At 45.5% G+C, this 25,150-nt stretch overlaps 1 protein-coding gene across 1 annotated transcript in view; it reads left to right on the top strand.

Annotated features, from left to right (window-relative positions):
- Positions 1-2,807, top strand: part of GPC4 (glypican 4) — a 68,250-nt gene extending 65,443 nt beyond the window's left edge. The window contains exon 9 of the mRNA XM_027687135.1: positions 38-2,807. Coding sequence (XP_027542936.1) covers positions 38-246 — 209 coding nt within the window. The 3' untranslated portion in view covers positions 247-2,807. The remainder of the gene's footprint in view (positions 1-37) is intronic.
- The last annotated feature ends 22,343 nt before the right edge of the window (positions 2,808-25,150 follow it).

Raw genomic sequence — 25,150 nt, 5'->3', positions numbered from 1 at the left:
AGCAGAGGAGGATAGCGGGCGTGTTTGTCTCCCACAGGTGAGGAGAGCAGCGGGGAGGAGAGCGGCAGCGGCTGCGAGCTCCAGCAGTGCTCCCCGGAGTTCGAGTTCAACGCCACCGAGGTCACTCGGAACTCCAACAAGAGCGATAAGACCGTGAACACTTCTGCCGCTGCCAGGAGCGGCCTATCACAAGCAGCCTTGCTCCTTAGCATTTTGTTCTTGGCCATGCAAAGACAATGGAGATAATTGTGCAGCATAGGGGGGGGAAAGACTTTTATTATCAAAGGTAGAAGGCATCTGCTTTCACTTTTATACCATCTAGAGACTTTGCTTTTTAAGTTAATGGACAACAGTGTACAGTTTTTACTATGTTGCCACTGGTTTTAAGATACTGATTTATTTTTTTTTCCCTTGCTATTCTGGGAATAACAAGAACGGGGACTACCAGTCTATCCCGTTCACCAAGAGTCCATTTTAGAGGTGGATAACAAAAATGTATATACAAGCCTGTAGTTAGCTCTGCATTTGTGTCTTTATCACTTCTTTTTTTTTTTTCTTTTGCTGTATTTCTTACAAAAACAAAAACCCCAGGGTCTTCTCTTGGCCTGTAACAAGTATGTGTTTCTGAAATGAGAAATATCTGTACAGAAGCAGGTTTTATTTATCATGTAATCTTATGGGGAAAAAATAATTGCCCAACCAGCAGAAAATGTTTCATGTAGTTAACTTCCCATTTATCCACATTATGTTAGTTGCCTTATCTGGAGAGAGGTGGAAGTCATTTGTCTTTATTATGTGGTAAAACAGAAGGTGAAGGGAGAGCTGGTCAGCGTGCCAAGGGCCCTGCTTGTATAGGGCATCAATGCCAGGAGCAGGTTGTGCTTGCTTTACAGGAGGTTTGGTTAAATTGGAAGGGACTACAGAGAATTCCCATTCTGCAGACGCTAAGAAGAGATGTCATTTGCTCCCCAGGATCCTTACAAATGGCTGTAACTCCCGTGGGTCAGTTCCTGATGTGCATCCCCCATGGGAATGAGGCATTAAACTTGTTCGGTTGGAAGCAACTTGTCGTCTCGCAGATCCAAATGCCAATTTGTGTCTTGTCTGCACATTTGTTAGGTGAATGCTGGATTGATTTTTTTTTTTAATTGTTTTGGTTCTGGTTTTAAGGAGTCCTTTGTGGGAGAGAAGGCGGGGGGTGTTGGGTTTGTTTCTACAAGAGTTTTGTTTCCTCTCTGATGGGGGCAAAAGGGAAGGAGCAGGCACTGTTGCAGGCAGATGGGAGTAGGAGCAGGCAGGAGCTGGCAGGGCTGAAGACACCTCCTTTTTGGTGTTTGGTCTCCTGGGAGCTGATGCCCAGCACCTGAAGCTTTTTGGCACTACTTGAGACACTCTCCTCTCTCTACCTGTGCTGTTGCAATTGGAAGTGTTGTGGTGAACAGCAACTCATGAATAAAAGAAGTGTATATTTTTAAGAACAGAAATGAAATAATTTTTAAAAGAGTTTAGCAAAAGCAAAGTCTTTGGAAAGACTCAAAATTATTCTGCACATCTCCTGCTTTGGGTAGCCTTCAGGTCTGACTGGACACCAAGATCCAGCCAGGAGAGCAATCCAGAGAGAGAGAGGGTTTGCTCTACTCCACCCTTGTGTCATAAAGGATAATTTTCTATTTTTATATTGAAGCATTAATTACTTGTTAGCTCAGGGTCAGCATTTTATTCAACTTTATTTTCACACCAAATTTCTGCAAAGCTATAAAGACGTATTCTTGGCTGGTATAAACAATCCTGGAGGCTTAATTTTACTAGAAGTAGCCAGTTATTTATTAAAACATGATGTTAGTAGAGTTAGGGATATTCTGGCTAGATTATTTTTCTTTAGAAAATAAATCATGGAACCATAAAATTGAAAAAGTTATAAATTTATGTGTGGGAAAAAATGGATTGTAAATAGCTAAGTTGCCTTGCAAGGAATTGGAAAATGTGCTGATACTTAGAAACTACCTCAGTTCTGAGGAATTTCCTTTCTAGCTTTGAGTGCTATTGCATTTACTTGGTAGAAGTGAATCTGGTCTCCAGTATGTAGCTGAAAGAGTTATCCCTATAGACCTTGTTAGATTGTTTTTAATTTAGAGGGTTGAACTACATCCAGCTGTTTTCTTTCAGCTAAGTTCCCTAACAAAGAGAATTTCTGAATTAAATATTGCTGATGGTTTCCATGACTTTTCCTGATTTGTTTGGTTTCATGGCATTTTCTGATTGCCCTTTAATTATTTAAATGGTTCTAGCCATTTGAATTTTAATCCTGAAATAAACCTTAGATGCACTACCATTGTAAATATATCGCAGTAAGGTCTGACTGGATAACCCTTCTGGCTCATACCCAGCTGGCAGGCCAGCAGAGCTAAATGAAGAAAAAAAGAATAAAAAAATAAAACTTCTTCAGAGTTCAGAGATTGGTGGAACAAAAGCTCTTGTGTTGGGAGGGGCTGCCTGCTCCAACATCTCCCTTCTTGGCGTAAGTGTTCATATGTAAGAAAGTTGCTTGTGAATTCTCCTGCTTCTGAGCGTTTCTGCTCAGAAAAGAAAAACATTTCTGAATTTATATTTATCATTTTACAACTAATTGCTTACTAATTATTATTCCTTAATTTGTTACAAGCCACCAATGGAAAGACCTGCCATCAGTTTTAGGTGTGTCCACTTGACTTTGTTAATAGCACAGTGATCTTCCACTCTATAAAGGACAGATTTGTCACCTGGGGCTACAGGAAACAAGAGTAAACATCAATGTAGGATGATCAAAAGTTGTGTTCCTGCTTTTATTTTGTGTTTGTGTGTGAAACTGGCTCTCTGACATAAGCTTGTAAACTAAACCATACGGGTGGAGACAAGTCATACTGCTGACTTCAGGGAAGGCATGCACTCCCCTCCTTCAAGTATTTCCTTTTTTTCCACATAACCATTGCCATTATAAGCGCGATTTAAAGAAAAATTCCCATACGTAGAATTAATAATTAAAGTTAATGGAATTGGTAACGAGCTTCAAATGCAAAATGAAACAGAAAGGTGGTGTCCTTGGCAGCATGGGAGGTGCCGTCTCCCAGTGAGCTGGAACAAAAAAATCCAACCCTTAAAAGGACTTAAAAGCTTTAACAGCTCAGGTGCCTTTCCTGAAACAGCTCAGTGCTGCCACAGCCTTGCAGGCAACACGTGGAGGGGGGAAAGTAGAGCACTTACTGGGACTGCTGTGGTCAGAGTGTTTCAAAGGAGGGCACATAATGGGACTGCTGTGATCAGTCTCTTGGTTTGTGCTGTGATGGGTCGTGCCCCCCAAGTCGGGGCAAATGACCACAGCAACAAGAGGAACCCTTCCACACCCCGGGGCAGGGTCCTGCTCCTCCCCCTGGCTGAGCCAACCTGGGTTTTTCCTCATGGGCAGTGTGGGGTATTCATATCAGGAGGTGCAACCTCCGAGTATAGTGGTCATTTCTTAGACCAGATGGTGCTGAAGTTTCCATCACCATCCCTTAATTGCTTTGCTGGATGTAAGCCTTGCTGGACCGGGCAAACCCTCTGGTGTGGTCCTGGCTCCTTTCTCATGGTAGCATCTGGCACTGGGCATCTCGGAGCATGGCACATAAAAATTCCTTCTGTCTGTTGGGATGCTTTTAATGATCGTGTGTCCCATAGTAATTGCCAGCCCTCTTTGTCACCTCTCCCACAAAGCCACCCTCTTCCCTCCTTCCTGTAAATGTGGCAGTGTCCCCCCATGGTGACAGCAGTAGCCAGACCAGTGACAGCCAGCACCGGGGGCTGCTGCCCTGTTCATGCCCTTTACTTGCCAGCATAAAACTGCATCATTTTCTCTTGTCCCTGGGAAAGCCTGTGCCACTGGCACTGCTTGGAGTGGCAAACACCCAGGTCCTGCCAGCACTGGCAAGCCTGGAGCATCCTGGAGACTCTGAGAACCAAGGATTGTATGTGTGTAAGCTGGTGGGCATTGCTGCTGGAGGAAATCTGAGCCTGGATAAATCCACCTCTGACTGTTGGAAGGAAATAACTTAAACTTTTGGTTTATTTTTTTTAAGGCTGATGGCTTTTTTTTTTCTATGTAAGCTGTACTGACTGGGATAACTGCAGTGACTCTGCCAGATGTGATGGCTAGTGGCCATCTGCTTGCAGTGGTCCTTAAGTCAACATTGCAGTGCCTGCCAGGCTGGCAGGAGGGTTGCCTGATCTCTTCTGCTTTTCTTCCTTGGAATGTTCTCTAGGACTGGTGGTAATTTAAAAAAAAAAACAACCTAACACAAAACTGTGTAGAAGGGGGTGAAAATTGATGCAGAAACATTGCAGTCCCCATCCCAAATATGTAGTGCTGTGCTTCATGGAATCTTCTTTCAAGTGGCTGAATTTAATGATTTAAGGTGTCTGCAAGACACATTTTGGTTAGAGATGGTGCAATAGTGGTGGTTTTAGGACCACCTGAGTGTGAACTAACCCTAGTAATGGTTTTCATTTCTTAATAATGCTGTTTCAGCATTAAGTTTTCTGGGTTTGGTTTGCTTTTCTTGTTGTTTAATCCTCTGCTGTGGTTTGTTTGAGGGCTTGTAACAGTGTAAATTGCCTGGGAAGACACAGCTCTTTATTGGCATGCTGTAATTCTGGGTCAAGTGTGCTCAAATTGCTGTAATTTGTATCTAATGGATTACATGGATTGAGAACCCTTTTATAACTGTTGGAGCAAGGAGGGGCTGCCTGCCCTGGGAGGAGGGGAAGGCATCCTGGGCATGGCCCATCCCTTTGTCCCTCTCCTCTGGAAGGGAGGACTGTCCTTTTCATGATCCCCTGGGCTGTGCAGCCTGGCAGGGCTGGTGGAGATGCTTTTCCTCCTTGAACCTGCTCTGCCTCGTTGCCCTTTGCCCTTTTGGTCTCCTTTTCAGCCTGCGCACTGTGTCTTGGTCTCTTGGTTCCTTTCTGACCCAGTTCGTTTTTCCCAAATCTTTGCTCTGTGTGGTTGCCCCTCTGTCTGTGCCCCTCTGTCTGTTCCAGCAGGAGCAGGGCAGCAATGTACCTCAGCCATGGACCCTGGTCATCCCCTGCAAGCTAAGTTCATTTAACCCTCAGCCAGAGATTCTGCAACTGTTAAAACAGGGGTTTGCACTGGTAGATCTGCCTCAGTTGTTAGTCATTGACATGGTTTAGTGGTGGACCTGGCAGTGCTGGGTTAATGGTTGGACTTGATGATCTTAGAGGTTTTTTCCAACCCTATGATTCTATGATTCATTTCAACAGCCAGGTAACATCTGTCTCTCTGGTGGTTGTGTAGGAGCTGAGTGGGAGCAGCTTCATCCCTATCACAAAATCTAGGGCGCTTGTGCCCCCTTTCATGTATTCCCTGCCACTCTGACTCCTTCTACGTGTGTCATTAATTTATGTAACCTGATGCAAATCAGTATGCTAAACCCCTCATTAATTGGGTTACTGATTTATACTAATGAGACTTAAAATCTTGGAGAAGGTTGAGGGTATTTGTTTCTCCTCTGACAATCTATTGTCAGCCCCACAATGGCTGGCCCTTGGCTGGGCTGGTAATTGCCTTGTGACTGTATTTGCATCAACATAATGGCAAGGGTGTTAGCAGGAGCTAAGACATCTCATCTTTTCCTCTGAACAGGAAAATTCAGGATTAGGAAGGTGGAATGTGTTTGCCAGCAGTTGCTGGCAGCCCTGTTGTGTAGGGTGGCTGCTCTTCACCTATAACTCGGCTCTGTCGTTTGTTTCCATTATAAACCTGCTTTTCTTCAGAGCTTAATAAGCTCAGCCATAAAAATCAGGCCTGCCTGAAAACTTGGCACAGTAGGAATTGGCCAGACTTTTATTTTTTCTAGTGGGAAGAACTGATGGTTATTTTTAGAAGAAGTTGTTTCGTCTGTGAAGTTTAATGGGTTGAAATGCTGTTTTGGCATTCACAAGCCTTCAGACCAGCTTTGTTGAAAACCCCATTTAGCATCACCAATAATACAGTAATGCTGAGGATCCCCAGGGACAGGCAAATGAAACAATAGCCGGAATCTTACATTTTTAAAGCTAATTGTTGTACATGTTCAGCTGTTTCCCCCATGCCAGTACCACACACACGCTCTCTGTCTTGTGCAAGATGCAGATCTGAGGACAGTTAAGTCCACAGGAGGCATTTCACTGACGTTAACAGGAGGTGCATCTGCATTTCCAGGAACTCTTTAATGGAAGCAAGGTCACACATACATAACCACTGGATTCCTACAGCAAAAAGACAATTCTGATTTAACCAAGAGTCTTCTATTTTTCTTTTTTTTTATGGCTGCTTTCATTTGCATCCTCGTAACTGAGAATGTTTGTATCAGAGCTGGTATGTGCAATCCTAAATATATCTGTTCCTGCACAGCATTGCTCTGGAGGCAGCTCTCAATGCATGTCTTTACACCACCCCTCTTATTTTGAGTGAACAGCCACCCTGCCCTATTTGCAGGTGAGGATCTGGGCACCCTGATAAATGGATGGGATAATGGAATACGAGAATAAGTGGCCCTCATTTGAACAGTCCTAAATGACTGCGTGGTTTGCTCTGAATTTCTCATGTACTTGCATAGGCCATTGCCACTTCCAGGAGTGTGCTTCAGGTAAAATGCCTCACAGAGTGAGACCAGGTGATGATTTCTGAGAGGCTCCAGGGCCTTCATATCTAAGGCAAGTGGGAGCTTTGGCTGGTGTGTCACAACTTTTTTACTTTTTCTTTCTCATAGGAAAAACCATCTGAATTTGTAAAAACATTAAAATACATGATCACTCTTTATTCATTGTTAAGTTCTTTGGATGGTTGTGCAACTCCAGTGTTGAATAGGAATTTGTGCTACATAATGTGGGATTTTCAGGTTTGAGCAGGAAGAGTTGAGGGTCAGTGTTTATGTGGGTGAGCAAGGGGCCAAGAGAGTCAGCATTACAAAGAAGCTGTTGTCTTTGATAATCAGAGGTCTTCCGGAGCCTTGCTGTCTGAAAATAATTAGCCAAATAAATTGGGTGTGCTCCATGCTAAGTAATTCTGACATTTGGCTTCCTAGGGAAAGGAATAATGTACATACAGAGATACCTCAGCTGTTCCTTTGTCAGCTGCCCCTGGGAGGGAGCACCCACAGAGGAGATGGGGGCTGTGCTTTGCACAGGTAATAACGGGCAGGAGAAGCTGTTGGGGAGCCTCGTGCTGACCAGAAGGATGGTGCAGACATGGGATGGGCCTCATCCAGGAGCTCCCAGCATTGTAGAGCCAACAGGTGATGGTTAGAAATGAGGGGGAGACAGGAGATGAGTGCCTAGGGCAGCACTTGAGCTGCATCTCTTCCACCTCCTTGTTTCCTGTCCTTTCTTTCACTCGGTTATTTAAAGAGCATTAAGTGGAGATCAGTCTCCTGGTGGTGTATTAGCAGCTCCTTTCCTGAGGGGCTGGAGTAGCATCCTTTGGCCCACACTCCCGTGGTGGTTTTCTCTGAGATGTGGCACGACCTCCATCAAAAGGCAGTGGGGTTGCAGTGTTTCCCAGGTTTCCTCTCTTGTTGGCCACCTTTGTAACAAACGTTGCAGAGGCTCTTGCTGATCACCCTCCCAACAGAGCCATTGATGCAGTGTTGCTTCTTATGGTGGTGTTTAAACCCTGCTGCAGGGTGAGAGCCTTTCATTTGGAGCTCGGATGGGAGGGAGGTGCAGCTGGCAGCCAGGTGCAGGAGCCAGGTTTGTTAGTGGGTTTTACACTGCACCCTCCAGCCTGGTTTGTGGGAACCAGAAATTAATTCGAGGCTTCTGGAAGGAAAAATATCCTCCACTGTCAATTGGCCCCATTGCATTGCAAAGGGTGGTTTGATCCCTTCGTTGGTGTCCTGCTCTTGCTGCTCACACCCAGAGCATTAAAGAAGCAGGAACCCCAGCTGTGAGGAGTTGCTAAACATATGCAATTGTGAGGTGCATGGAAAACTTGAGTAAAACCATGGCCAAACATGTATTTTTGTCCTATCTCAATGAATGGGGGAAGCAATAGATTCCACCCTTGTTTTTCAAAAGCACCAAAGAGGGGAAAAAAGCCCACCAAGCACCCAAAACCCCTCCAACCCCACCAGTGATAAAGGTTGTGTTGAGGCTGCACATCCCTGGGAGCAGACAGGACTATGGCTCAGAGCTGAGCACAGGAACAGTCCTGGCTGTGGTGAACCCAGACTCCTTCTGTGAAAGTGAGCAGTGAAATGATGTCTCCACTGTGGGAGTGAAAATTCTGGCTCTGTGCAGTCTCTTTCCTCCAGGAAGACAGGGATTTTTGGGACCTCTATGAGCAGCCCCGGGGCTTAACCTCAGACCGGCTGGGGCTGTGGTGGTACAGCCACCCCCAGCCCTGGCAGCAGCTTGGCTAATCCATCCATGCACGGTGTATTCCTGCCTCTCCTCTTCCAGGCCCAGCACTGAGACAGCAGAGTGGTTTTAATGAGAGCACATGAGTTAAAATTGTGGGGTTTTTTTAACTTTTGAAAATTAGTGGCAGGCTAGGGCCGTTCAGGTTGCTATTTTAACTGCTCCAGATGTCAAGCATGGCTCAGCCAAGATCAATGCGTAATCCAAAGGAAATACTATTAATTTCAAAGGAATGTGGTCAATATTTAAATATTTTGGATCTTTTTAATATGTAGACAGTGGTAGTGGTCTAACTGGGCTTATTAACTGTGCTTTTGGAGCGGTGATTCTATTAGTATGAATTAATGTCTATTAACATTATTGATTTTCATTTATTTTAACATGCAGGCCTGTAACAATATTGCTTATTTTAGATATTCTCTGAGGCTGTACCGAGTCAGGAGCTGTTGGTTTAAGGCCTGATCCCACAAGCTTTTATCCTTCCAGTTCCTATTTAAGCCCTGACTTAGCTCCAAGCCTGCAGAGTGGCTCCCGCTGACTCCAGCAGCAGTCGGATTGAGCCTGCTCCGGTCCTGCTTCATCCAGCCCCAACAGCTTCAGCCTCATCTACAGGGAGGCTTTGCTGGTCTGTGCGTGGCCAGGCTGGATTTAACCCTTGGAGCGCATCAGTAGCCACTGAAATATCCCCTCTGCTCTACCTCCACGTCACAGTGGGAGCCAACCTGGGCTCTTACACGCAGCAGCGATGAGTGGGTTGGACCTGGTCTGTATTTTAAACTCTATTTCTAAATTAAGCCCAGGTAGACCAATTTCCCCCTCCTCTGACTTTTTGTGCCTATTAAATGTATAAAGCGACTATAAGGCGAAGGGTTTGTAATGAAGAACAGAGTCTTCTTGAATGTTTTCTTAAAGGTATGGAAAAAATGGAAAGCTTTGGGAAAAAGGTTGTTTCCTTTAAATCAGATTGAAGAACAACTTAAAATAACAGTTGAGGAATGAGCTGCATCTTAGAGCTAGAAATGGACCCGTTTTTCAACAAAACAAAGAGTTCATAACTCATCATTTTCTTAACAAAATATCTGTTTTCAATAGCTGTTGAAATATTTTGCTTGCAGAGGTCACACATTCTTGGTGAAAGACGTATCTTTTTTCAGTTAAAAATATTTTTAAAAGCCAAATGATTACCGTTTTAATATATTGTTGTAAATCACTGGTGGAATTCCAGAAAAGTTGCACAAGAAGAAAATTATAATTGGCCTAGATATATATTTTTTTAAAAGTAGGCACTCAGAAAAAAATCCCAACCCAAAATGCCAAAGATTTCAGTCTGCGTCAGAGAACACTCTCAATAAAAGGAAACCTTCGACTCCTTTGTCTGAAGAAACCTCACCCTTTATTCATGTCTAAGAGAAATGGTTCTAGTTACTGAGAGAGTGTTTGCCTTGCACAGAAAAATGTTTGTGTGGGAGATGTTTTACATTTGAGTGACGCCAGAGAGCCAAAATGTGGAGCTGTATATTGGCAGTAATGACCACAGGCTGATGTAGCTGGAAAAATTCAGCTGAAAGCCTTTGGGGAAAGGGAAGGATTTCCCTTCCCTCTCCAGGCAAGTGGGGATTTCTGTATAAGGCCAGGCTCTTTCTGTGTGGGAAAACTCCAGGGCAGGCAATGCATCAGCCTGTATGAATGTGTGGCACAAGGGCCACAAGTGTGACAAGGGCACAAGTACCCTGGTGCCGTCGCCCTGGCTGAGGACACATCTGGGCTGCACATCTGGGGCTGTGCACACCTGCCCACCCGTGGGCTCTGTGCTGTTTCTGCCTGTATGCACTAGATGGCATTGCCAACTCAGCTACAGGGAGTGTGGGCTCCAAGTGGGCTCAGGCGGGGGGGTGGGTGAGGAGCCGCAGCCCTGGCGTTGTCTGGCACTGCCACGGGCTCCAGTGGCATCCTCCTGGCTAGTGCTTGGTGAGGGCTGGAGGCTGGCATCATTTGCAGGGATCCGAGCTCTTGCACACTGTGTATCAGCAGTGCTGTTGATGATAATCTGTGATTTTTTACTTTTTATATTTAAGCTTCTTAGATACAACTGCCGTGTCTGACACGGACAAGCTCCAGCGTGCTGGTGCCTGGGCATCCCAGAGCTGCTGTCACAGCGGGTGTGACTGGGGCCCAGGTCGTGCTCATCCTTAGCAGCTGACATCCAGCCTGGGGTCCTGCTTTTGGGTAATGGCTGAGCACACAGCAAGAAATGGTCTTTGCTGCTGCCAACAACTCCTACAGGTGAGGCGGGCAAATATGAGAGAGGCTGGGTCAGTGGGATCTTAGGGAGAAACGTGAACACCAGAGACATCAGGAGTTCAGCAGCACCTCTCGATTCCCTATTCAGGCTTTTTATTCCATTTTGTTGTGTCCAGTGAGAGCCTTGCATCTGTCCTCCCCGTCCCAGTTTCTCACCCGGTTGTGCATGATGGGCTGAGATCAGTAGCACTGAAGCTGAACAGAAAGCTGTGGGAAGAGGGTGCACCTGAGGGATTGTGACCTGGTTCCTTGTGTACAGCAGCTGGCACTGAATGCCTGAAAAGCATGCCAGAAATGGAGGAATTGTAATCCTGCGAGTCTTCTTAAACTGTCACTTTATCCTTGGAGTCTGAGCTGATTTTTAAGGGCCAAAGGTACCTCGCTGTTGTTTTTATATCCCTACATTCATTTGCAGAGAGCAAACCAAGTCCATAAAATCAAGGAGGAATGCCTGGGTTGGATCTGAAGCACAGTAGTATCCCTGAAAGCAGGAAACTCATCCCAGGGCGTGTTCTTCAGGGTGTCCACCCCACTGCACAACCCTGGGAGGCTAAACAGTTCTAGAACAAGCAGCCAGGGCTGCTTAGTGCCCTCTTGGGTGTTTGTGCTCCAAGACTGTGAGCACCTCCTGCCCTGGCAGTGTCAGCCCCAGGGCTTCACTGGGACAAATGTGTCATTGTTTGTATCCTGCCTTGCAGTTTCTCTTGAAAACTAAATCCTGAGTATCATTCAAGTAAAACAGTTTCCCAGATGGCAGCCAGTGAGGAATATGCTCCCCTAGAAACGTCTGCTGTCTCCAGCTTGTGTCCTCAGGCGGGTTGACGGCTTGTTTTTCATTTAGAGTTCCCCTTGGTTGCCTGGGGTGTCCTTCAGGGCACTGGTGTGTGGCTGCCAACAGATCTAATGATCAACAAAAGTATTATTTATGTTGTGTTAGCATCTCAAAGTATCTGTGTGACTTTCCGTGCTGCTCAGCTATGTGATCAGTGTTGGCATTGCAGAAATGCTCATGAAAAATGTTCAGGGTAAGTCTCCTCATTCCTACTGGAACCCTCTAAAAACTAGTGATGTGGGATACTTCATGATGCAACACTCCTCTGCAGACTGGCAGAATCCTTCTCTCTGTATGTAACTAAGAGTTTGTTTGTGGGGAGAGCTGCTCACACCACTTTGGGCATTCAAGTTTCCATGGAGAGGGACCTGGCTGCCTTTCCTGCCTGGGAAATGCAAGGCTTGGAGCTGAACTGCTCTTGGAAAATGAAGCATTTGTGCTCAGTTGAGCTTCCCAGAAGGAGGACTTGGCCCGAGTGTGTTGTTTGGGCCATCACAGCTCTGCCAATCAACAATTCTTGGTTTCATGCCTTGTTCTGTATGAGGCATATTTTGTAGGATCTTTTGCAAGTCTCTTCTCTGTCTCTGTTACCCCCTTGGAGGGACAGACATAGAACATATCTCTAGCAAAGACTAATAGCTGCGAGCTAAAAGTGCTGCTGCAGGACTCTCTGCTCCCATTAACCCCCTGATTTACTGCTCTGCACCCATTGCACCAGTGCCATGTGTTGCCATTTCTGATGATTCTGGTGATTCTCCTGTTAACATGAGCCGCCAGCCTGTGCCATGTCTCGTGCTTGAAATGCTGAACAAACCCCAAAAACTTAGTGGTTCATATTTTAATGCTGAGCTGAATTTAAGTTTTGCTTCTCCTGTATGCAAACATACCAGTTGTCTTAGGAGCCAAAAAATCTGCCACCATAACGTATATAAATTTGCTGCCACCAACCCTTTTGACTAACCTGAAATGCAACTCATTCCTTGATATTCCTGCAGACCTGTGTGATGTGACACATTGAGAGAACCGAACATCTGTACCAGGGACTGTGACGTGGACAGGAAATGTGTATTTTTAGTGCTCTCATAGGGACGAAATCTCATTAAATTCATGTGATCTCAAACCAATTATGTTCCCTGGGCAAAACCCAGGCCTCCAGCAGTGCAGCCTGTGTCTTTAAGACAATGAAAATAAACCAGCAGCATCTGTAATGCCCTTCTTAATGAGATAAATTAGGAAGCATATGTATGGACACAATCTTAGAGACTATTGTAAGCATAAGTGATTGGAGAAGGGGGGTAAGAGACTGTGTCAGTCTTCAGCTTTATTAAAGGAGCCAGTTATGCACATGCATGACTTGGAGTGCCAGTCTCCAAACATTATGATTGCTACAGTCACTCTGAGTGGTGTTCGTCTTCTAGGTAAATAAAAAGTGAGATACTCATATTTACAGTTGAAATTGTGTGAGTATTCAGCTGGCCCTCGCTCTGCTGGGCTGGACTACTTTCATGGCACGTTCCTCATCACGGCAGTCAGCGGCTTGAGAAAATCTCTTAAGACTTGCCTTGGAGGTGGCAGGACCACACGTGACTTCATTTGGAAGAGCAGGTTAGAAACTCTCCTCAGAGATCTGACCCAAAACTTCCCGTTTGACTCAGGCAATTCCCAGTAATGTCTTTCCCAACCAGGGCCAACTGCTGTGCAGTGATACATCATCCCACTTGAGTTGCTGCCACTGGCTCTAACTCCATCTCTGTATTCCAGTCTCCGAGCGTGCAGTGGCAGCCCAGGGAGGTCAGGGCAGCATTTGCAGCCCAAACTGCAGTGGGAGCTCCCAGTGCTACAGGACTTCATGGGACCACAGGATGCTGATCCTCACCATGGCCTTTCCAACTCAAACAGCTGGAGATGGAGTTCCAAAACATAATGTGCATCATCATGGTAACTTCTGCACGCTGTGTCAGCGCTGTGTCTGTTTTCTTCTGTGCTGAGCAGTTTGCAATTGACACATATCCAATGAGGGGTAGTGTCATCCATTTGCTGCTAAAAAACAGGTCCCTTCCCATCCTTATAGTCGGGGTTTCTGAATGGAGGAGCTGGAGCGGGTCTGTACTCTTCAGGCACTAAAATCCAGGTGAAAAGTAGTCTGATCACAAACTATCCATTTCTAAAAGGGATCCCCAAAAATGAAGTAATAACTTCTAAATTATTCCGATGACCAGCAAACCTATGAGTCCATCTTGCAAACTAGCAATCAGATGCTCCTGATGCCATATACCTGGAGAAAGTATTTCTTCTTGGTGGTTTTCACATGTATCAGTGTGATTAACTCTGTTGTGAGTGCGAGTCAGCTCCATCTGAAGTCAGGGGCTGATGTTAGTGCTTTCATAACAGAATTAATACCTAAAAGTATGTTTCAGAATATGTTCGAGACATGATCTGTCTTTCAGTGTATGAGCTCTATCTTAGAATTACAGCTAAACCTCTGCATTTTAGTATCTAGGTGAAGGTTTGATTATCTAGGAAGAAAGAAAGAAAGAAAAAAACCCTTAAGCATATGGTACTAAACAGAGAGTTTTATCTCAATGGATTTTGTTCATAAGCTCCTTGTGGAACTTAACAGAAAATTAGATCTCTGCCACTGAATTCTTAAAGGCATTAGAAAACACTATGGAGTAGATCTTACCTTCCATCAAATTCCACTCCAGTGACTTTTAAAGAATGCAGCTGTTTCACTCGTTTCGAATTCTTTCAGACTTTTCCACAGGGGATATTTCTAGTTTTGCAAACAGTTTCCCATCAACTCGGTGAGGAGGGGGAAAAATAAAAAGAAAAAAGGGAGAAAGGCATTTTGTCTTGAGGAAAACCTTGTGTGCTCAGCTGGAGCCTTTCCTGCAAAGCTGCTCTCCCAAGACCCAGGGAGCTGCTGGAAGTTCCCATGGCTGCTCCTGTGCTCTGTGCACTGGGGGCTCAGGGATGTTCTCCCTGGGTGCAGATAATGTGGTTGTGTTGTGCCACATGTGCAGAAGTAATGAGGTTGGATTCCCAGGGCTAAAGTCCCCAAGGACTTTGGCCACCAAACCTTCCCCATGTCCCAAAATCACCATGTTTAAAAAAGAAAAAACAAAAATCTAAGAAATATTGCAAGGAATATGTTGCACATTTATTTTGGCTGGTGGTGTCTTTCCAGCCAAGGAAACCTCCCTTTGGCTACATTTTGATGGTCCCACTGTGAGTGATGAACAAATGTCCCTTCTGCCTCTGTGACTGCCTGGTAAGTATGCTTTGCTTTGAGAAGCTGGCCTTTTGGGCTGAAATTCTGACATAATTAGTCCTAACCCAAAAGAATATTATTGAAAGATCTAGTCCTAATCCAGCCAAACGACTTGGGTGAGGGAGAAAGACTAATGGTCTGGAAGGTTTGCAGCTGGGACCATCAAGAAGTTGCTGAGTTTGGGCACCAGTCCCTAGCCCAAAAGCCCAGCTGGACTGGGAGCCAGATATGGCCAAGATGTTTTGCCTTTCCTTCCACTTCTGTGTAGGTGTCTTGGTTTCTGGCTTCACCAAAGGATCACAGCACATTGTGTGACTCTGGCAGCTCACGGTGTTCAGCTGGGAAGGAGTGGAAATGGGCTCCAGTGGCAAAGGTGGGAACACCAGGGGTATTTCCTTGTCCTTCTCCAAAATAGCTGTGTGTGATGCTGACTATGAAGTTAAAATGAAAGATGGCTTGTTCTATGGGGTTCTTTTCTCCTTCTTTAAATAATCTATATGTATGGAGGGAGGAGTGAGAGAGAAGGGGGAGCTTTTGATCTGTGGCCTTGGGCAAGCAGAAGATTGACCCAGCAGCATTACTTGCAGGTCAGGGAAGTTAAATGGAAGCAAACCCAAATTATTAAAACAAAAACTGATGTGAAGGAGAATCATGTTTCCTGAAGGGTTTTGCTTCTCTTTGGGTGTGGTGGTCTCTCTTGGCCTGGTGTTGGGCTGAGCTCAGCGCCGGGCGGTCACCGCACAGCCCGCCAGGACCACGTAGCCCGCTTTGTTCTCGGCACACAGGGTGGGGTGGTTTATTTAACCAGATAACTTAGAGCCCCAGAGGACTCCAGGCTGCTGTTTATCTTTCAGATGGTCAGCATTACATACTGTACTGTATTCCTTTCTTTTATCTGGGATCTTTTTATTTAATGAGTGCTAACCAGAAATACATGCTTTCCGGCTTCCCTCTCACAAGCACCGGGGAGACTTGGACTTGCAGGCAAGATAATGGGCAAACCAGAGCTTGGGGGAACAGTGAGCCCTTGCCTGCAAGGCCCTGGTGGAGGCACAGTTGGGTTTAACTCTCTGGGCTGGGGAACAGACTTGCAGCATGGGGATGTTGGAAAAGGCAGCTCTGAATACTGCCAAGCTCCTTGAGGAGGTGCTGTAGTCCTGCATTTTCCTCTCAAGTGATTCTTATGCTGCCCCAGCTGTGCTCTGGTTTTATTTCCATGTCATGTTGGGAGCAACCACAGCTTAGGCCTGAAAAGATGGGTGTTAAATGCAATGCTGGACCAGCCCTTGACATAAGCAGTGACTCACAGGTCTGGAACCGTGTGGGTGTCTCCTGTCTCCCAAAGCACCCACTTCCCAATGAGAGCCAAACCCCTATGTGGTGCCCAGCTCCTGGTGCTCTTCACTGCAGTGGGGACAGACTTCTACGCTCTACCTGTTGTATGTACAGCAGTTCTGCATGCACATGGGATGCAGAGACCAGTTTGAACTTCATGAAGGTACAGTGTGATGCCTCCTCATTTATTCAAAGAATGAACTTGGAGTTTTCATTTGGTTTCATAAGATAACAGTGCTTAGGTAAAAAAAAGGAAATATTTCTAGCCCAATTGCCTGATTCCAGCCCTGTTTGATATGTGGTTTGGTATCGCAGAGAGATCAAGCTTTTCTAAATTTCATAAAATCAAGTAGGAGAATTATAAAGAAGGACTCAAGTCTGGGGAGGAGGTTGTAGCGTGAGTCTCTACCTTAGTTGCCTTCAGCAAACCCACAAGTGAAAGGTGCAGAAAACTGGGTTTCCTAAGTTTAACTGTTCACAGGTCTTCTTGTTTTTCTCATATGTGTGCCTGTAAACAGACCTACATCTATCTTTCCATTTCACACGTTTTCACCTCATCTTGAAAATGGAATGTGTTGCAGGCAGGAACCCTGAGTCGCAAAGGGACTGACCCGAGGGTAAATAAATGACAGCAAGAGAAGCTGAGGGGATAGCTGAAGGAAAACCTTAGGTCAAGTCTAAATATCAGCATGGAAGTGCTGTACATACCCAGACAGGGAGCAGGGGTGGAGTTGAGGCATATTTGGGACTCGGCTGTCTCTGAGCTATTTAGTACCTTGTGAGATGGCACAGAAAGACTGTTAACAATGAATCTGCTGCCATTCAGGGCAGCCTGGAGTCATTGTGGTTTAAAAAATAAATTATCATATAAATAGCTGCTTAGAAATCTCAGCCCGAAGACCACAAAATCTCACCAGTGCATAGCTTTTTTGGCTTATGTAGCACCATGTCTACTTGCAGAATATTTTGGCTGCGTGTTGTAAAACCGCTTCCTATTTTAAAAAGAATATAATAGGAAAAGAATAAAGTCTATTGTCAGGGGCAACTGCTGGTGGTTTCCTAGTTCCTCTCATTCCAGGAAGTTGAGCATATCCTAACTGGATTTTGTGCTCTGTCTTCGCTGAACCCACCCCAAGGCGCTGCTGTCTTGTGGAGACTGGTAGCCCCTGCCCTGGCTACCCAGAGGTGGCCAGGGCCACCCACAGGTTTGGTTTCACACACTTTCTGGGTAGTTTTTGTGAAGAATTGGTGGGTTTTGAAAGGCCAGAGGAGAGTGTGGTGGTGAACAAACTAACAGTTGTGCTCCTGGCGTTGGAAATACCACTGGGATTTTCCTTCTCAAGCCTCCCTCTCCTGGTGACTGTCATTCTGTTCTGCTGTCCCAAACCAAGGCTGAGTATGACCAGTTTGAATCTGGGGACTTTATAATGTGAAAAAGTGCCAAGGCCTTTGGTATAGGCATGTCACCCTCTCTCAGTGCTATGCAAACAACATTTTCATTGACTTTAATGGGAGAAGGATCAGATACCAGGAGCAAAAAACCTCCCAAGAAAATTTTTCGGAATGACCTCCAGCCAGTCAGCTCAAACAGAATCCATCCTTGGGTTTTCCTACACTACACTGGTTCCGGCCAATAAACTGCTTACTTGTTTTAGTTCTATTTGGTTTTGTTTGTTTTATTTGCTTATTTGTGACTTCCCTTCAGGGAAAAAAAAAAAGAGCAGGCTGGGAAGTACAGCAGTGTCACTGGAGGCTGTGGGATGGTGCACGTGGTAATGATACTTTCAACAGGTTTTTTTCTCAGACATTCAGCAAAAGTTTGCAGTCCCAGCACAAAATGTGAGAATGATGACTGTATCACAAAGACATTTTCCCAGCATGGCTTAGCTGTGATATGAAACAAGCTGATTTTCTCATGAGAGAGGAGTAAATCCTTGGAAGTGTTATTTTTCTAAAGTTTTATTTGAAAAGTACTAGCATGACCTTTTCTTGATGTTGCTTTTTCTTTCTCTTTTTTCTTTGTAGAAACCCTTGCAGGATTGTGATTAGCAAGATAATGAATACCATCTGCTTTTAATCAATTCCTTCCTTTTCTCCCAAACCCTCCTAACTTCTAATATTAATGGAAACAGATTTGAATACTGGAAGGGGCCACTCTGGAGAGCGCTTGGGTATTTACTAGGTGAAAAGTGAAATTGCGCAGGTTTATTTCATGGGGTAGGGCATTTGACAGGTGCAATTTTTCTTCTAGATGTGTTGCATGCCTGTTTTATAAACCAAAATTCATACTGACACATGAGATTATAATTCTGTATTGAAGGGAAATTTTAAGAAGAGGAGGTGACCTCTAGCACGAACTGGAGCTGCTGCCCAAGCTCTTCCAAAGGGATGGTGATTATTTACTGCCACAGTGACACAGAGGGTTTAAATGTGGTTTACAGGTAAAGCTGAGAAGCAAAGGATGCTTCCTGGGAGGAAAGTGATGTCCATGAGAGTTTGAGTGTAACCACTCTGTTAGTTTTGCAAAATATCCAAACGGGACTTACTGACACAGCTTTCCTCAGTGCCTATGCATTCAGATCTCCACTGGATTATTTTATCTTGGAAGCTGAAAAAGTTCGAATTAATTTGCTGTCAAGCCTTGCTGCAGATCAAACTGTTTTTTTCTCCCTGGATAGGAATCAGTTTGATTTGTGCTTTTCTCTTAGGTTGGAATCAATCATCCTGCTCTGATTTGAGTGACCGTTTTACCCCTCTAAAGGTTCGCATTACCAGGCATTCCTGGGATGTTTTCTTGATTGGGTTCAAGGCATTGTGTGTTCCCATCTGTCCTGGCTGATTACGAACCAGCTCTGCCAGCTAGTGTTGGCTGGGAAACCTTTTTTTTCATGCATTTGTCCAAACTGGGTCCTGAGAAGAGAAATTGCTGTTTCTACCACAAACATTTGTGACAAGGTGGTCCCGGCAGGGAGTGCTGGTGTTCTGCTGTGCCTGCCATGGGATGGATGCTCAGTGCAGCCAGCCAGCAAGTGCTGGTGGTTGGGGTGCTATGGGTGCTCTGTCTCAGAGACCTTAAACTCTAAAGAGATAAGACAAGAGGTGCTGAGAAAGAGCTAAATGAGGGTGCTCAAGTGCTTGGGATCTGCAACTAAGAGCAATGCTGAGTGAAGACTCTGGGCAGCATGGGCCAGCATAGCTGCTGGGCTGCTTGGGTTATCTGCCCATACAGTTCCTACAGGGAAGTTGTATCACCATGATGTGAATGGCTTCTGTGGATATTTTCTTCCCCATTTTGGAATTGTTGTTCACCTTTTCACTGAAACCCTGGATATTCATTCTGCTTCATGCAAGTCTTAGATTTTGGGCTGGGCATGGGCAAGTGTACACTTTTGAGCCTAGACAGGGATATCCCCTCCCATGCCCCTCATCAGTGACCGTGGGCCCTGGATATTTCAAGTGGAATGGGCTTGTTTCCATCACACAAGGTGTTCTGGGTGGTGTTGCTGTTTGCTGAGGGATCCTGCACGCCTGAGTGAGTGTCTGAGTTAAACCAGGACTTTTACCATGAGAGAACATGACGTGTACAGATGCTTTGTCCTCAATCTGGCACGAGTTCAACCTGGGGTGCCACAATCCTGCTGGTTGCTTTTATCTTTGCAGGGCTGTTTGGTGAGAGCAGGGCAGTGGCACGTCCCGAGCACCCACAATCCTTAGGCTCATGAGGCAAAGCACAGACAAAGCAAACTGTTTTCAGAAGCTGACTGTAAACATCTTGAAACAAATTTCCAGTGGAGAGTTTTTGACTTCCCCAGCCTCTTCCCTAATCCCTTGTTACTGGAGCTTTTGGGGTGAGACGTCTGAAGTCGCACGAGGACATGCATGTAATGCCGCTGATTAGCCCACACAATTGCGGGAGCTAAAGCCTGGTGCTACCAAACAACATGCTCTTGTTCCCTTTCTCTCTTTACAGGGCAATGCTGGCATAACATCTTACATTTCCCCGGGATGTGGAGCCTGAAGTGAGTGAGCATGGGCTGCAGCCAGGATGCTGGCCGAGGCAGGGATGCAGATATTGCTGGAATGATCCTACAGGTGCCTTATTGTGCTTCTCTAAAGGGGGGATTGGTTTGCCATGTGCTTTGCCATGTCTTGGAGAGCCTTCCTGAACAGGGGGACTGCATGAGCCAAACCTTCCTACTGGAGTTGTCACTGAAATTCCAGGGTAGATGGAATAGAGGGGAGAATAACAGTTGATCCTGTTCACAGTTGATCCTGTTCACCTCCAGGAGTGTGCATGTGCTTTTCCTGCTCCTTGGAACCTCTGAGGGACTCTAGTTACGGTTTGGAGAGGGCACTTTTGGGATGCCTCAGGAAAGTGCCACCTTCTGGCTTGGTGCTGAAAACATGGATATTGAAGCACTGCACGGTGAAGGCAAAATCACGAGCAGCAGAAGCTCCACATCCAATCTCTGCATGGAGGATGTTCCCTGCACTTCCCATTGGCACCCACCCACTGCCAGCCAGCCTGCAACTGTGTGAAGGTCAGGCAAAAATAATAGCTCTTTTTGCAACGCTGGTTAAATGAAAGCAAGAGGTAGGGAGCAGAAGGGAGGAAAAATGGCTGTGGTTTGACAAAAAGCCTACATCTGGCACCTATGGATTGGTAACGGGGGCAGGCAGAGGCAGCAGTGGCTGATGAAAGGACCTCTTACTCTTAGCAGCCGTTTCTCATGCACGAACTTAAAGAGGCTCCCTCGCCTCCCTGCTCCTCTGCAGCTCCAGTCAGGGTGGGTGTGGAGCTTGGACATTGTTCAAATTCTGCGTTTCTGGCCCCGCAGAGGCTGTTCTGGCTCACCGCGATGTCACCGCGCGGGAATGCGCTTCCCCTGTGCTGGGACATCTCTGGCCAACACCAGATACCCTTCCTTCCTGCCTGCTCCCATGGTGGGGATTATTGCTTTTGGCTTCTCCTGGCTTTGAAAGGCATCCAAAGAGCTCAGCTCTCGCAAGCTGAGAGCGGAGACAGAAAGCCTCTCCCTGCCTCACCTGTTTGTGGTTATTCAGCTCCCTCCCTTCACGCTTTGGCACAATAATGGCCTGAAAGTAAAACAAGAGGCAAGTTCTCCCCCCGGCTCAGAGCACTGAATGAAACCCAGCCAGCGGGGCCTATTGAGACAGCATCGAGACAAATGTCAACTTTAACACAAAGAGGCTTAAATGACTGACACAGAAAGGAATAATCTCGGATCTGTTTTCCAGGCTGCTCCCCAGCATAGTTGTGCTGCAGACGGAGACAATTTTCAGTTCCCCAGGGAGATTGTATAGCCAAAAAAAGATACTTGGTGGTGATATGCTATAAGACTAGGTCATGAGAATAGATGTTTGGAATAATGACAGAATTCATTATAGACAAACTAAATTAACAGAATGTCTTGAGAAACATATGGGGAGGAAATTGCCACTGAAGCCCTGCAAAGTGTAGCTTTACTTCTCATTGTGCTGGGCTCTCCCAAGGTCTCTATGAAATAGGACAGGGGGTTATAGGAGTCATTTTGTGGCAACTCTCTGAATCTGTTGCCTTTTTGTTTACAAGATGGCTATTTGCCTCTGAATCTTCTGGAAAAGAAAAAGTAATTAAGACTCATAAATAATGGGATTGAAATGAAAATACAGCCATCTCTCCCCAGAAGCAAGAAGAAAATAATGTCCTAGTTGGTGTCTTCTTGATCATGCTCAGACCTTAGCAATGAAGTGGGCTGCAGTGTGAGGGCTGCACTCATCCATGCCAGGCACTGAGAGCACCCTGCCCTGCCCTTGCATTGCATTTGCCTTGTCAGGCACCAAGAGCATCCCTGCCTGTCTGGGTGCTGCATTTGTCCATGCCAGGCACCAAGATTATCCTTGTCACCCCTGTGGCACCTCTCAAAGGAGCCACTGGTCCAGCTGCCCCCAGCTGCAAAGAGCTTTGATCCCATAGCAGCCACTTTGAGGGATGTGCCCAGGGCCTTGCCCAGAGGCTCTGCACAGGTGGGTTTCTCCCTGAGATGTCAGAAGGAGCTGAGGAGCTTCCCAGGAGCTGAGGACCTTCCCAGGAGACCCTGAGGAGCCTGAGTTGTGTAGGATTAATGAACCCTTGGTCTTTTCATTAGGATTAATGAATCCTCAGTCTAAGGGGTGTCCTCTCCAGGACCTCCATTTCCTGCAGGATTCACTAAAGAGTGTAGTTGCCTTTTGCAATTATCTCTTAATTCAAAGCTGCCTGCTAACATCTGGAAGCTCCCCGAAGTATCCCTGTGCGGCTGGTGGCCCCGTGGTACTTTTGGGTGGCAAATTGCTGAGCAGAGACTTGGAGCCATGGCTGTGGGCTTCCAGCAGAGAGACAGGTCCCAGCTTGGTGCCAGGCATCCTTGCCCCATGGAAATCTGGAGCACTTATGTTTCTGACTCGTATTCCTCTGTAGAAGAGAGTTCAAGACTGTAGAAAAGAGCTTTTAAAGTTGTGAAACATCAAACAGCTGGAGCATAACAGAGTAGTGTTTCATAGGAAAAAATCAGCCTAGAGAAACTCAAGATAAACAATTGAATAAGAGGGGAAATTAGAGGGGTTTGCATGCTATATTTATATTTATATTTATTCATACGCATATATGTAGCACCTATATGTACATGCCTAAAAAGTGAAGAAAGCATGTCACAAATACAGAACAGTGCTTGCCTGGAGCATGGTGCAGGAAAAGCAGGAGGATGCTCTGCAAGCATTGGTTAGCCTGGCATATATCCTGTGCTAACTAATGGCAAATTCAATTAGTAAAGAATTAAAGGACTGAGATTCAATTAATGTGGAGCATTATGGAAAGCATCCTTTTTTTTGCAAAGAAACCTGTTTTTATTCTTTTGCCTCCCCAAGATGTGTAAATGAAGGTGACAGGGAGGAACGACATTTTGAAAGATGTTTAGCTTAATATTTCAGTAGGTCCCAGAGGTAGAACATGGCTAAGTGTTTAAGAACAAGCTAAATGAGTAACCTCAAAGAGGAGCTTGGTGAGAGTTTACCGCAATAGGCTCCTTGGTTCTGGAAGAGAAGAGCTGTAGTTCAAAGAAAGTACTATTGGGTTTTTTGGTTTTAGGGGTGGGAGGTTGTTTTACTTTGGTTTGTTTTGTTTTCCTTGAAAGCCCTTTCAGAGCTGGAAGGGTTTGGGGCTTGGTCCGCTGGAAATTAAAAATATATCTCTACATATATATAGAGTATCTATCTGTCTATCTATCTATCTATCTATCTATCTATCTATCTATCTTTTTTTTGTAAATTTTTGGCATTTCAACTGCCCCTGAGCCCCAGACCTTTGGGGAAAGCTCTGCCTTCTCCTGGGTGGTTTGGGGAGTGGGGCTGGGGGGATGAGACAATGCACTAACCCCAGGTTTTCTGCCTGTGCTTAAAAGGATTTGCCCTTGTGGGTAGCTCTGATATGGTGTGGAAAAGGAAAGGGACAGGGAAGCTCAGAGGAGCTGACAGGGGCAGAAAAAGGGTGTGAAATTCATACTATCTGGTGTGTCTCCTTTGATGTGTCACGCAGAGATTGTGCAGGCGCTCAGACGGGAAGGGGTTAACGCGTTTCTCAGTAACCATTGAAATGGGGGCTGTTATGGTCTATTTAGGCAATGATCTGTTACAATATCAATGGCATTTTCGATGGCAGTGTCTCCTATTCTTCTATTGAAATCACAATAGCTTTGGAAGTTCACGGCCATGGCAGTCTCAGGGACAGATTTCTGTTCATTTTTCTTTGTTGTGAAGATTTTTCTTTTTTTTTTTTTTAAAGTAAATTAACTCACACAAATGCGAAAGAAGCTTCAAGTGTGTGACCTTTGGACAAAAGCTTCAGATTTGTCATTCTCTCTCCTTAACTTATGCTGCCGCTCTCAGCAATGCCCTGATACAATATCTAGCCCAGCCTGGGCTACCTGGCCACAAATAGCTGGGCAAGGCTGGAGTGACAACGTGAAATCTCCATTTCTATGCTGTTGTCAGCTTCTAACACTTCGGGAAAAAAGTCAAAGTTGGGGAGAGGTTTTAGCTGCCTGCCTCCCATGCATTTGGATATAAAGGGAGCCTCCTGTCTTGGCCCCTCTCTGCTTCTTTAGAAACCAGGGGCTAATGCAGTCTCCAGGACTGTCTGGAGAGGTTACTCGCCCAGCCTTCACTTTGATGATTGATGACAGTGGAGAAACTAATGATATTTTATTCACCTGTCAAAAAAATTACTTGCCCTGGGCAAGGCAAGGCTAGCACGGCAGAATTTTAACGCTGCGCTTTTGACAAAAATGCAGTTATCCCATTTTCCCTAATATATTATCTCAAAGGAAAAAGAGCCATCCTGCCGAGCCCATTGCTTTGGGATGGTGGCCAGGGGAATCTCTCCCACCTACAAAGTGCCTTGAACTTTGCATTGGGAGCATGAAATGGGCATTGCAAATGCATTCCCAGGCTGTCCTGGTGCCCCTGCCCTTCAGTGCACGGGCAAGCAAAAATCCCCAAGGGCAGTGGGTGTTTTGTGGTATCCTCCCAAAGAAGGCAAAATATCTTTAGATCAAGAGCCCCCTCAATAACCAGTTGTGCCTTAAATGTTGTGAGTTTGAATAGCCACAACAGACAACTTGTGTTTTGCTCCACTTGGGTGATTTGTTTTTACTCTGTGTGTGTTTATATTTCTTGATTCCATGTTATTACTCTCATCTCTTTCTTGTTAAGGAGCAAACTAAAAGTTACCTGTTCCTGCAGCTGCCTGTCAAATGGCTCTTCCTAAACCAGATAAACTAGGTGTAATTGTTAGCAAAACTGTTCATTTCCCTGCTTCCTCTTAGGTATAGCTGGCCGTAAAGCTGTGTCCAGCTGCACCAGCCAAGATGGCCCATCTGATTCTTTCTCATGGTTTTCAAAGTGAGTAAAATGTGTTGGAAATTAGTCCAGCAAAGTCATGG

Source organism: Neopelma chrysocephalum, unplaced genomic scaffold, assembly GCF_003984885.1.
Source record: "Neopelma chrysocephalum unplaced genomic scaffold, ASM398488v2 Primary Assembly neopelma1_73b, whole genome shotgun sequence".
NCBI classification, from domain to species: Eukaryota; Metazoa; Chordata; class Aves; order Passeriformes; family Pipridae; genus Neopelma; species Neopelma chrysocephalum.
Note: the sequence above shows the minus strand (reverse complement) of the source record. Positions and strands in the feature narration are given on the sequence as shown.